The sequence below is a fragment of the Pseudorca crassidens genome, chromosome 4 (assembly GCF_039906515.1).
Source record: "Pseudorca crassidens isolate mPseCra1 chromosome 4, mPseCra1.hap1, whole genome shotgun sequence".
NCBI classification, from domain to species: domain Eukaryota; kingdom Metazoa; phylum Chordata; class Mammalia; order Artiodactyla; family Delphinidae; genus Pseudorca; species Pseudorca crassidens.
In genome coordinates this window covers 62,061,057-62,075,450 of record NC_090299.1, presented here as the reverse complement: position 1 = coordinate 62,075,450, position 14,394 = coordinate 62,061,057, and the positions used below count along the sequence as shown (strand labels likewise).

General features: G+C 44.0%; 1 protein-coding gene across 1 annotated transcript in view; it reads right to left on the bottom strand.

Annotated features, from left to right (window-relative positions):
* Positions 1-1,445: 1,445 nt before the first annotated feature.
* The window catches only part of NWD2 (NACHT and WD repeat domain containing 2), a 205,457-nt gene continuing 192,508 nt past the window's right edge, over positions 1,446-14,394 (bottom strand). The window contains exons 6-7 of the mRNA XM_067735694.1: positions 11,802-12,391; positions 1,446-7,652 (exon numbers count right to left, since the gene is read on the bottom strand). Of these exons, the coding sequence (XP_067591795.1) occupies positions 3,720-7,652; positions 11,802-12,391 (4,523 nt within the window). The 3' untranslated portion in view covers positions 1,446-3,719. The remainder of the gene's footprint in view (positions 7,653-11,801; positions 12,392-14,394) is intronic.

Below are 14,394 nucleotides of genomic sequence, written 5' to 3'. Positions count from 1 at the left end.
ATCTCCTAACCTATTCCTTTTACATTTGTAACTCTACTCTCCACTCAATTTCAGCTGGAACTGGAATTAGAGTTTTCATTCTCTTTCATCACCCACCTCTATCAGTGACATCCTGAAATCACTCTTCTTAGCAATTTTACTGCCACAGCCCTAAGATCAAGTTCTTATACTTTCTATCTCAGGTCTTTGCAATAGTCTCTTTACTGGTCTCCCAGCTTATGGTCTCTTTCATCTCTAATTCATCTGACATATTACTGCCCCAGTCATTTTAAAAAATACCATTTCAACTAGGCCATTCCCCTTCTCAAAAACTTTTTCATGATTCCCTATTGGCTACCGAATAAAGTTTAAAATCCCCACATAGCATTTGAAGTCATCTAAGTATACTTTGATGCTCCCTGTTTTTGCTCACGCAGCTTCCTCCACCTGAAATGTCTTTCTGACATTCTGACAGCTAAGTCCTACTTATCCTTCAAGCCACTGCTCTCTGTCACCTCCTCTTGCCATCCTTTTTGATTCCCAGTTAGAGTTAATTGCTCCTCTGCAGCGTATCCTCAGTACCTGGCTTTCACTTTTCACTTTTTTTTGTTTTGGCTAACAACTTTTTTTTAAATCACAGTCTGTCTTACATCCAATTTAGTTGCACCTCCCTTAGATTATAGGATCCTGGAGGGCAGGGGTTGTGCGTGACTAATTTTTAAATCATCCTAGGCATAGCATAATGACTTAGACATAGCAAGCACAGTGTTTGTTGTGTTCTTGACCCTAGGAAGGAAGATATTTAATTAAACAACAAACTCCATGTATATGAAATGCTTTTATGCAAATATTGATCCACTCCTCTACATTTTCTCTGAGAACCAAACTTCATGTACTACACATAGATCTTGTTTCCTGTTTTCCTATTAAGACTGAAGTCCTAGAAGGTATAAACTATTTATTAATCTTTGTATTCCTGGCAAATCGTATGCCGAAGTAAATATTTGTTGGATGAATACTGCAACTATTGCAGTTACGGTTATACCTGAAAATCCTGGGAGTTTGCAAAGACCTCCAGTGATCTTCAGAGCCTAGCCTGGCCTCTCATCTTTAAATTAGAAAATATCTTCCAGGTCATTAGCAGTAAGTTCCTGCTGGATACTCAATGCTTTATTTTTATGTGCTTTGAGAAGTTAACAAAAAAAAAAAAAAATTGATGGTGTATTGAAATCCTGTTCAGCGATTCCCTCTGGACCTCTGTTTTTAGGTTTCTTCATCTGTACGTTTGGAGTATTAACAGTACATACCTGGCTGTTGTGAAGATTACATGGCTTAGCACATGCAAAGCTCGTGTACAGTAAGCACTCAGTAAGCATGAACAATTATTATTATTATTGCTATTATTACTGAAGACCTCTAACTACATCTGCCAAAGTTGGGGGAGAAAAACAAACGCCACACAAATCTAAGTAGTTTATCTTTTATTCATACAAACAATACCTACACAAGACTGTACATTTTTTGAAGACGGCAATAATTTTCTAGTGTAACAACTCTGTAATAAAATTTAACTAAATGTAACATTTATGAAAATATAGATCTCTGATTGGGTAGTTCTTCCCAACAATACAAAGTTTACATAAAAACATTCAATATGAGCTATCAGTTGCAAACAAGTTAGGAAAAATCATTCAAGTCACTTGTTAAACGCTGTTGGCTGTTACACAGAACATTCACACACTACATTTAATCCATCTAGACATTTATTTCTTACGAATGTGTAGCACGGAGGTCCAACTGATAATGACGGGAATGAGAATGTGTTGCCTCCGAAGAGCTAAAAAAAAAGCATTGACTCAGTCAACTCCACGTGGTCTGTGTGTGGGCTGAGCCTTCTCTGGGCTACCACTTCCCTGGCTGGTAGCTAGACCAGGAGGAGTATACTGAAAAAAAAGTCTTTCACTAGGGAGTGGGCGTCTATATTGGAATCACATCTCTGTATGCTTACCTGTCAAGCCACCTTCCAAATTGACATACAGTTGGCTTGGATTCCCGGTGGGTTAAATCACTTTGTTTCTTGCGTTAGCGTTAACCGTTAAGATGTCACTCTCTTTTTTCTCCCATTTCTCCCTCACATCCCTATGAGAGCAATAGCAGGAGGTATCACTACCTTTATTCTGCAGTTTACAAAAACAATACATTTGGGCGGTTAAAAGATCTGTCTACGAATATTGGATGAGTTCATGGCAGAGCTGGACTGAAAGCAAGTCAGTTCCTTGTTCATTATTCTGCCTTCTCAAGTCACCACTGTCCCTTTCAAACCAAACCAAACCCCCACTACTGACGCCCTTTGGAAACGCATCCAAGGACATGCCATGAGGAGGATAGGGAAGGAAGAAAATCACTTTCCCCTCTTGAGATGTAATATTTTCTTTTAAATAGGAGGAGTAGTTTTTAAAAACATCGAATACCAATTTCACAGCTTCTGCTTTGAAACGGAGAAGACTATAAAAGGCTCTAGAGAGTCCTCAGGCAGAAAGGGTGACAGATAAAGAAGGATACATACAGTGTGTAGAAGTAAGAAAGTGAGTACAAACAGGGACAGTAAAGAGCCTTTGGACACCCTTAAGATTTACAGAATATTTTAGCACAAAGACAGGCATATTCAGTTTGTCCCAGAGTATTTGGTCAGCTATCTGCGTTTTACACAGGAAAGAGGAGGAATGAGAGTAAGGCAGATGTCATCAGTATTCCATAGATGGCATGTCGAGAAAGCTTTCCTTCTATTAAGATTTACTGCAGGGATTTAGGAAATAATTTATGCTTCGGTACAACTGACTTCCATAGCACAGCCTTTTGTTAGTACAATGATAGAAATGAACAGGTGTTTTGACCAAATTTGTAATGCCCTTTCTGTAACTCTTTTTTATACCCAGCACAAATAGACATTTCAAAATGACATGAAAAGATTGTGGTTTCTTAGTAAATGTGTTCTTTTGCAGCCCAGAAAATAGTTTAAAAATCATGTGTTCCATTATACAGAAACCCTTGCATGCAGTTGTCACAACTGTATTTTAATGAAGACCGACTCTGTGTGTTCAGTAGCCCTATGATAGCGGTAGGTAGCTCTTGCCCCAGTCAGTCTGTGGCCTCACACTTCACATCCTTTCTCCTGGGAAACTGGGAGTACATCTGGGCATTTTTGTTACATTATTTTGCACCTTTAGACCTTCCATCTGCAGACTGGATTGACACAGTTGTCAGGATCATAAAATGTAAGGAGAGATTAAGGCTGTGTTTAGTTATCCACACAATCACTTGAAGTCCAACAGCAATTTGTGTTTACAAATTTCAACCAGTTGCTGTAGAAGTAACTTCAGTCCAAATGGTCTCTATGTAGCTCTAGCCTCTCTCATCTGGACAATGGGATGAGTTAAGCTGCTTCTTCCCGTCCAGTTAATTTAAAAACTACCCTCTAACTTCCAGTTGATATAGCCATGTAAATAGGATTTGTAGAAATTCTCTGTTAAGACTTCGTTCCTGGATACACTTTGTCAAGAAGACCAACCTCACAACCAATTTCACATTTCTGTACATTTCATGAGCATGGCAATAATTAGCATTGGGACTCCAGCATCTTTCCTGTCCTTTAAGAATGAGTGTTTATCATCTGGGATACAGAAGATACTTTTTTTTCTTTTACATATTATGTATTTCTGCTGAGCAGGAAAAACATTTTTTCAGTTGTCAGGGGCATAGCTGTGGCCCCTGGATTCCAGGGCGGAGCACACCCGGTCATAGCAAGAGTTGTGTTTCTTGGAGGGCGTCGCCTCGTTGGGCTCCATGGAGTCACTCACTGTGATGGGACTGTCTCTTGCAAAGACCTCAGTGGACTCTCTCCATAAGCAATCCACAGACATTTTAAAACAGTAACTATGACACTTTGGCCTGGATGTCTGTGTCGCATTATTAAAAATTTGTCTGCTATTTGAAGTGGCTATTTTAATTTTCAGTGCAGCGTCTACGCGGTCCACCACCGTGTATATCCCTATACTGCCGTCGTCAAAACCCACAATGATGTTCAGGTGCCGCTGGGAGAGGGCAAGAAAAGTTGGAGTTTTGTAAAGGGAGCAAGCACCGATATTTTTGCCATCGGCCAGTCTCATGACAATCAAACTGGATATCGCACCATTTTCGTCCTCTTCCTCCCCGTTTCGGAAACAAATGTATACCAGGTAGCGACCGTCTCGAGACAACCTGTGCCTCCAGATGACCCCAGAGGCGTGAACCACCCGTAATTTACCGCTGTGTAAATCCAGCACGTTGATATTTTCATCTCCCCTGGAAATAATGCCTAGCTTTCCATTGGGGGAAATTTCAAAATCCTCTAGATTTTTCAGGAAGTTGTTTGGAAGTTGCACACGGCGACAGATCACTTCATCTGTCAGACTCCAGATATTCACCGTCTCGGCTGACGTGATAAACACAATGATGTCCGGACAATCGGGGATCAATTTAAAATTCACAATGGTGGTGCCGTCTTCGCAGCAGACCTTCTTGGTGATGCTTCCCGTCCAAAGACTGACTGCCAGCACCTTGCTTTTGGTCATGCCCACCACGAAGGTATTTGCAGAGGTTATGAAGGCATTCTGCAGAGTGGTCAGGATGTTGCAAACCCTGTGGCCCGTGGCCAGTCTCCAAACCCTGGAGGCATTTTCCTCACAGAGAGAGACCACGAACTGGTCATTGTGGGTAATCAGCAGCTGAGATATTCTCTGCCCATTAATTCGGAAGAGGTTTTCACCGCTGCTGGTATGCCAGACGTATTGGCTGCTCTTGTCATCCGATGTCACCATGACGTCTCCAGAGGATGTCAACACACAGTGTTCAACTATTCCTTCATGCTTAAATACTGCTTCAAGGAACCCACTGCTGAAGTTCCACTTGTGAACACAATCAGAGCCATCGAGGGAGTAAATGATTTCCCCCCTAGCGGGTAACACCAGACTTTGGATGGGTTTTCCAGTCTTATCTATGTTGGACATAGCTGTGATTATATCTATGTCCCAGATAGAAAGAACACCACTGGTGGATAAAGATAGCAGCATGTTGTGATGACTGGATTTCACCAACTTGACTATGGTACCTGAGATTTCCTGTAAGCTCGCCATACACTGTCCCGTGTCCCGCCTCCAGAAAAACACGGCCGAGGTGTTTTCCATGGTCGCAATGATGCAGTCTCCATTCTTGGACAGCACAGCCGATATAAAGCGTTCGTTGTGCTTCGCTCTGAACTTTTCAGCCACCTTCCACATACCGGTATCTAAGAGCTCGATGCTGAGGGCTTTACAGATCAGAACTGCACTTTGGTCCTCTGAAAGCTCAACGCTGACCACCTCACTATCTTCTCTTCGGCAGTCAAAGTCATCGGTCAGCTGGGGGTTGGAGATGTCCTCAGTGTTCCAAACAGAAAGGCTTCCCTCACTGTCTACCATTACCATTTCCTGAGCCGTGTCCAAGATAAGAAGGAACTTCACAAACCCACCTGAAAATTCAGACGTCACCGTACATAACTTTTCTCCACTCCCTAAATGGAAGATGGTAGTGGTGTTCAGGTACTGTCCACAGAAGGCATACACGCCATCCAGAGAGCACTGGACACAGGTCACTTCGTACCAGCAGTGGAACTGGTATAGGGGCCATCCGTAGAGCAGATCGATGACAGTGACGTCCTTGCTGGCTTCGAGCCAGGCCAGAGCGTGTTTGACGGACAGTGTAAATCCATTGATGTAGGTGGAGCCGCTTCCATGCTTGGTCCCTTTGATTTCCACTTCAGACAGGAGGCAAGAATTTACATTGTCGTAAACCAACAAGGTGTTGTTTGTCGTTGCCACCACGAGATACTTTTCGTCACTGGTGAGTTTCATGCCCAGGATGACAGACTGGGCCGTCGTGATCTGCCTGAGTAGTTGACGCGTTTCCACATCCCACGTGCTGATGGAACCGTTTTCTAAAGCTGTGAGCACCGTACTGGGGTTACAGGTGGGCAGAATCTCGGTGACGTGCAGGTGACTAGATGACAAGGGAAGACGCTCCGGGCTATAGGTCACATCCATGGATGAGTGTAATGGCACGATGGAGCAGTATTTGGGCCCATCTTTGTCACATTCTAAAAGAAGGTGTCTGAGTTTGGGCAGGGAACTCACGACGGGCAGCAGTCTTTGCTGCAGCTCTGCGGAAAGGGAGCCGGGGAACGCGACGACCTTGGTTTTGATGCTGCGGAGGGTGCTCGCCAGGAACTTCAGCTCCTTCTCCTGCGAGCAGTTGTAAGCCAGCTCGATGTCCAAGAGCACCTTGTCAAACTGGCCAATTTTGATCATGGTGTAAAGCCAGCTGAAGTTCATGATGATGCCGTAGAGCAGGTCATCGGTTTTCCCACACCTCGTCAGGTGGTGCAGGAGCTCACACATTTTCCGATGGTTGACGAAAAAGATGTCAGGCTCCAGTGGGTTGCACTGAAAGACCCAGGGCTGGTCCGGGGCCTGCCTGTCGAAGGAAGCCTGCTCCGTGAAATGCTTTTCCTCCTCAAGCAGGCTTCTGCTCTCCAAGTCAAGACAGCCATTCAGGTAGGGGTCTTCAAGGCAGAAAGCTTTCCTTCTGCCCCCTGACCAGACCCCCAGGAAATAGTCTGCCAGGATGGTATGCATTTCATGCAGGTCACTGTTATCCTGCAGATATAGCTTCTGGGCTATGAGCTGCAGGTGTCTGTTGGCCCAGACCAGGAGGGTGATGTTCTTCACGTGTCTCTCGATTAAGTATCCACTGAGGCCCTCCTTGAGCCTCGCGATGTACAGATAAGGTACCCTCAGGGGATTGCTGGGCCTGATGCTCTCGTTCAGCTCATTCATCACACTGTTGTCAAGGGCCAGCACGTCTTCCAGCTCCATTTCACTCAAACCCATTTTGGCCATGGTGATGTAACCTAGAGCCCGGGAGACGAGTTTCTGCCCACACTTCCTCTCCAGGGAGCAGAAGAGCTGCTCTATGCTTTCGTGCACGGTGACAGAGAGGGAGGATTCATCGACGTCTCTGTGAGATCGCCAGTTTCTCACCTCCCTAAAGGTCAGGTTCACAAACATGGGCAATGTGCACTTGGAGAAGGCGTTGTTCACGTAAATCTGCTGGCCCGACGTGACCTTCCTTTTGACCCGCAGCAGCTGGTGTTTGAGCACCTGGCTGCACATCTTTCTGTCCCGGGGAATCAGCTCGATGTAGTTGTCTTCTTCGTGGATAAGGCACCTTAGTTTCTGTAGGATCCCATGTTTGTTGGGCAGCGTGGAGAGGACAATCCGGACGAATCGGGGAAGGTGAACCGGGAGCCACCAGAGCTTCCTGGCCTCGTGGCTCTCTGAGAGCTGCTCCAGGGCATCGAATATGACCACGAGGGGTCTCTGCAATGAAGACTCATTCAAGAGGTTTATAAATAAGTCGCGGAGGTCATGGATCTTCTTAGGGTAGCTCTGAACCAGGCACCGGTAGTTCACGGCCAACTGTTCACAGACACTTAGAAGGAGAGTCCTAAGATCAGTACTCATGTCTGTGGTTCCTAGAAACCTCACGACTATGACTGGGTCAGATTCTGGTCCTGTGTCTTCATGTAGCCAGCCATAAGCCTAGAACATAAAGGTGGTGTTTAGAATGGAGAGATATATTCACATGGTCACATGCAACAACCCTTGCCCTCTGCAGAGATCAGCCTTCTGGTAACCCTGACCAGGCAGAAAGTACCTTAGAACCAGGAAGTGGAAAAGCCTGAGATGGTCAGAGAGCTGTCAGAAAGCTCATGCACTAAAGTCTGTAGGTGAGACCCTCAGGCTCCCTCTACTAAAGGTATTAAAATGGTGATCACAGTGTTCGTCAATCAAAGGCAGAATTTAGCTTGTATTCTAAAAGTTACAAAGCATTTCACAAACCGTAAACCCGAATATCTAGTATGCTTAGTTTCTCATCGCTGAATTTCCATTTCTTGGCATGGTTGTTGGCACATGGTCGGTGCTTGGTGAATATTTGTTTAATGAATAGATTAAGTAATGACCTACACATTATACTGAGTCAAATAATTTCCTTAATTGAGATCACATAAGGCTCTATATGTGGCTGACCACATTTCCAGTTAATTAGAATGCAATAAAAATACTCAGCACTAAAATGATACTGAATATAATCTTGTATGATTCAGAGACACTTTACTGTGATGCTATAGGGTCATCATTATGATTATTTTTTATCATTACCATAAAAATCTATATAATGCTGGTTAAACGAGTTTTGCTGAATTTGTGCTTTATAACAGACAGTTTACTATATAACACAGGCAGTCATCAGGCCTCGTATTGTCTCTCTGTAGGGCACATGGGATTACAGTATCATGTAACAGAAGAGGAAACCAAGGCCAAAAATAGCTTGCTTGGAGTTAAATGATTACCAAGAGATGAAAATGGAGTAGAAGTCATATCTGACCTTCATTCTAGTGTTCTGTCTCTGCCACTGTCCCTTTTTAAATTGTATAGTTAAAGAGATAAAGTATATGAGGGGGGTGCTAGGTTTAATATTTTTCTGTCTGGAAAGGTAAAGACAAAAAGGGATATGATCAAAGTATAAAACACTCCAAAGTATATTTTTAGGGAGAAAATACTATTCAGTAATCCTTGGAACTCACCGAGGATACTTCTTAGAAAAGGACATATTATTTAACACATTAAGAAGTAAGTTTATGAAACTTGTTTCCCCAATTGGTAGTTCAGGTTAACGTATGAGTAAGTTTAGAAAAGATTCATGGATGTCAGTTTCAGAATGAACTGTTAAGGAAAATAAGCAACTCATTGTCGGTGTTTGGCCCAAACCTTTGAAGCTAATTTGGAGGAAGGTAATGTTGCCATTTTACAGCTGTCCTTCGGTGGCACATCAGAAACAGAAGACAGTTTGTTTGTCCCTATGTGGATGGCTTATGGTGATTATATGCATCGTCCTCCCTCCTCCCAATCACGTGCTGTGGGATGTGTGATGTCTGTAAAGAATGGCCCTCTGGGGCTTCCCTGGTGGCGCAGTGGTTGAGAGTCCGCCTGCCGATGCAGGGGACACGGGTTCGTGCCCCGGTCTGGTAAGATCCCACATGCCGCACAGCGGCTGGGCCCGTGAGCCATGGCCCCTGAGCCTGCACGTCCAGAACCTGTGCTCCACAACGGGAGAGGCCACAACAGTGAGAGGCCCGTGTACCGCAAAAAAAAAAAAAAAAAAAAAAAAAAAAAAAAAGAATGGCCCTCTGATCATGAGCTCACGTCCAAGGAGAAGTCGATTGCACAGGAGGTAACCTGGAGATAAACACGGGATGCCTGTCTGCATCCTTACCAGGAACATGAGCTCATGAGAGCACAGGTTGTTGTTGGTGGGGGTGGCAGGGGGTGGGGGGAGCAGATGTTCCCCAGGAGGGAGGAGAAGCAGGCAGAGTCCAGGCAGGGGACCTGGAAATAGGCAAGCCTCCTCAGGGGAGCTGGTGGTTGGACAACATATCCGCAACAGCGAGAGCTCAGAAACCTGACTGTCACCACACTGGCCACGGGAACTGCGTATGTATACAGGCACATCAGCACACATCATGTAACTCCCATGCTAGACACACAGGGTCGCATCACATGCACATTGTTCCTCCAACAACCTTTACCCTCCCCTGCTCCACAAGGAAAAAGCCCCAGAATGAGGGTGAAATGGACACACCAATGTTTTCTCATTTGATTTCAGTTCCCCTTGTAGTGTTACTATCTTGCTTCCTTGGAATAATTCTAAAGTTTGAAGATGGATGTACAAAGTAGTGTTCAAAGACAGACAGTCACACACGTGCACATGCACACGTTTATTTTGATGCAACATGTCCCTAAAGTGTAAGCCTGCCATTTCATTGGGTGTTCAGTTAAAGAAAGAAAGCACATCCTAACACAAGAAGAAAAACCAGCAGCTGGGCTTGGCAGGTAGAGAGATTGTAAATGGGCCTTCCTCAGGACTTTTCAAGTATTGGGACTGGCCAAAAAGTTCGTTCAGGTTTTTCCATAAGTGTTACAGAAAAGCCCGAATGAACTTTTCGGCCAACCCAATAAGCTTGATACACCCGATTGTCTCCTGTGACCTTACTTTGGAACGTAATCCCCCCATAAGGGGCAACACAATTGTTCCAGTTCTCGTCCTCAAGATGATCTACCTGAAATTGTGTAGCACGTGATAAATCATGAGAATGTTCACAAAGTTAAAGAAAGATCTGTTCGTAAGAGACTGACCATGGGAAGAACAATACAAAGATTCTGAAGTAACACCAGGATAATATAAACCATCAGACTTTGATAGCAAGTGTAACAGGAGGTTAAAACTGGTACTAGTGTCAGCCAGTTTAGACAATAGATACCACATTCAGATAGAAGCTCCGGCCCATCTTGCAAGACTTGAAAGGGAGTTTTGAAAATTAGTTTTGCTACCTTTGATGGACTACCCACCTCCAGCCTGAAAAAGAGATTCAAGAGGCCAAGAAAAAAGTGGGAGATGAGGATGCCGTGGGCTGTATCTCTCACCACCCCACTCCCAAAGGGGAGGGCTGAGAGATGCCCACCCCTCACTTCTAGCCTAGGGAAAGGGGCTGCAATGGACCACTTTCAGGATGCCCCCTAGGGCTTGGGAGACATGGCCATCTGTATCTGATGACATCTGAGGAATATGGAGGTTGAGTGAATGAGGCTGGCTAGCTGCTCTGATGGAGGAGTGATAAGAGAGCTGCCGTATTGGAGCTGGAGTTTCTCAGGGCAAAACAATACCTGAGTGTTTCCCATTTATCATATGTGGGCCACTGGCAAGCGTGAGCTGACGAGGGTTTCTGTCGGTTCTGTTTTCCCAGGTCTAAGGGGGTTTGCTGGGTTGTGGAGAGGCTCTTGGCAGAAAGATACTAGAAATGTGTGTTGCTGGATGCCTAGGAGCTATGGAGGTGACCAGCTAGATAGAAAAGCAATGCAGTTCCCTGTGTCACCCTAGGGAACTGTAGGTGAGAGATGCTCAGTGAGGACAAGGAGGGGGATGGGGGAGGGAAAGGACCTTTGGGAAACCATGAAAAGACCTCAGAAGAAACGGAAGTGTTAAACACCTGCCAGGACCAGAGTGACGAACCCAGGTCAGAACAGTACTGGTCATATAAGAATGTTCTGGCCACCTTACCTTTAGGGGATGTATCCCCTAAACCACAACCCTGCAGGGGTCAGAATGCAGCTGGGGTTAGGGACAGAGGGGAAGAAGTGCTGTGTGCTGAAAGAAAAGAGAAAATGTCCATGTCCCTATTTCCCACTGGAGGTGCCTTGTGTATGGTCGACCTCAGCTCAGGCAGGGAGATGTAGACTGAAGTTTTAATTATCATCTTTGACTGGACAGAGTAATTGCTGAACTAAGATGGAGTTAATATCCAGAAGTGATTGGAGTGCTTGTCATTGCTGAGAGTGATGAGAAGAGTTGTGAGATCTGCCCTAGTTTCTATCTAGGTGAGAACTAGCCCCATAACATGAGTTTGAACAGTAAGAGACAAAACAAAGCTATTCTAGAATAGGACCCCGTGAGTCTTATTCTTTCAGTATAACTGTTATACCAGCAAAAGAGAAACACTGAAGTATCCGTTCCTAAAGGACCGATTATAATTTGCATGGTAAACACAGAAAATGGAAGTGAATTTGATCAGTTGATCTTTTCCCCAAAGTAAAATTTTTTACAAATATACACGTAAAAGAATAGGCTTTTACCTTCTTTGCTACTTCAGCTAGCAGAAGGGTCTTCCCAGTGCACGGTCCACCGTATATAACAAGAGGGTTGATGTGCCCAGTTTTGCTTGGAAGAATGTATTTATGCACGATGTTTAGAGATTCACATTTGTACTCGTAGAAGGAGGCATACGTTTTACATAGTGATGAATGCTGAAGGATTTCGTCGTAGAGTGTATCCGTTTCTGTGTCAAAATTCTGTTGTACCGTGGCCTGAATTATGTCAATCATGTCCTCATAAAATTGTTTACCGAGTCCTTCTATGTAATGGTTTTCTATTTCTTGGGAATAGCCTAGTTTCATGTCACAATGAGTAACAGATGTGTACACTCTCAGATTAGATGATGCAACAATGGTAGGAATAAACTCATCCCGGAGTTTTATCAGCTTCTCTTGGGCTTCTGGGTCCCGAATAATCCTGGGTTCTGCTCCAGTTATATCCATGTATTTTCCCATCTCCGGGATTTTCACGAAACGCTCAATGTTAGCAATTTTCCTAATATAGCAAACACATTTCTTCAGGAATGCTGGAGTTTGCTTCCCTAGAGCAAAGTCAAACTCATCCTCTATAGCTGAAAGAAAATACAGCAAGGAGTTTATTGTCTAGAACAAAGATGCAACACACCCACGCTCCGAGCGCATAACTCTCAAGTCACTAGTGGTAGTTTATTTTGCTTATAGTGTGTAGCAGAGTCGTCTCTAGAATAATTTCTCAATTCCTTAATTTCCTATTTGTCTTTTCCTAAACAGCCTGGAGCCCAGAACAATGGGTTCTAAATAAAATGATTTAATTTCCTCCGCAACCTGAGGGAACATAAGCATAAGAAAGAAAGCATACCAAGCTTACGGTTGACACTTAAGTTCCTGTTTGGCTTCCCTCCCAGACTTCAGGAGTTCTAAGAGTGGAGAGCAGGCACGGACTGGGGCCAGGAGAGAATGAGGAAGAGGCCAAGTGATGTATCTAGTCTATTGCTTCCTTCTCAGTCTCTCCTTACAACGTGGTTTCACCATTTTGTTTGAGATGCATTGTACCCCAGACAGATACGTGGAAATAAAAATATAAAAACGGGTTCAAAATATAATTTTGTGCTGATTTTATTTATCCATTATCCATGTCACTGTTAAATACCGTTATATCCATCAGAGCAGGTACAGAAAAATGACTTAATTTGTAGCTTTATTTCTTGTGAGAGAAACCATGTTAGGGCTTACAATACATATGTTTACATAAAAGTAAATAAGCATTCTAAATCATTTGAGGCCCCATAAGAACATTGAAAATTGGATCAGTAGTAATAAAAATATCATTTACGCATGGTTTTAGGGAAGTCAAATAAAAAATAACTAAAATAATTAAACCAATGGAAATGAATTTTAAGGCAAACAGGCTTTTAAAATGGGCTGCCCTCCCTTCCTCCTCTGCCTTTCTGCTTTTCTTCATCCGGTTGGTCTTAATTGAGCATCTACTATGTTCCAGGTACGCTGCTAGTTTCTTAGGATACAATGGTAAGAGAAAATTGAGAATGTTAAAAAAAAAAAAACCCTTATGAAGCTTACAGTCCAGTGGAGGATGGCAGACATGAATCACAGAGTCCCACAAATGTATTATGATTATTTTTAGGCCCATGAAGGTGAATAACATGGTGCCATGAGAGCAAACACACCTGGAGGTCTAACCCACTTGGAGAAGTCAGGGGAGGCTCTCTTAAGGGGGTGACTACTGGGCTGGGATCTGGTGGAAACATGGGGGGAGGGATGGGTCTGGTCGTAACTGAGAACATCTCAATGTGCTGGCCAAAACGCCGACATCGAGCAAAACCTAGAACATAGATGTATTCTCTAGAGTAACTATTAAGGAAGGTGGGAATTTTATTTTAAAATGGTGCCTTTTAGCAGAACTTCTGTGATACTGTTTTTTTCCAGTAATGATAGCAATTGATAAAAATTTGTGACTTAAGTAAAAAAGACATGTGTATAGCCACCAGTGTTGAATGAGCTGTGCCATTCACATCAGTATGTTTTTTGTTTTTTGTTTTTTTTTGCGGTACGCGGGCCTCTCACTGTTGTGGCCTCTCCCGTTGCGGAGCACAGGCTCCGGACGCGCAGGCTCAGCGGCCATGGCTCACGGGCCCAGCTGCTCCGCGGCATGTGGGATCTTCCCGGACTGGGACACGAACGCGTGTCCCTTGCATTGGCAGGCGGACTCTCAATCACTGCGCCACCAGGGAAGCCCTCACATCAGTATGTTTTACAAAGGGTTTTATTCAGGCAAGTTGGTTCAGGAGGCCAGTTAAAGGAGCTTTTGTAACATATATCTACTCTTCTTTTTATAGAAGATTAAGAACTTGTTATAATGTAGACAGGCGAAGATGTAAGAAATCTGGACATTATGAGCTCCCACAGAAAGCAGCCTTTGGCCCATCTCTTTTCCAACCATCTGGGTACAATGCTAGGGGCACACTAGGTTAGCCAGTGCTGTATACCGAGTAACATGAAGAGAAAGGAGGTGATCCACCTGCAGTATCTGTATGTAATGGATGATAATTAGAGATATGTACTGTCACCCCTGACTCCC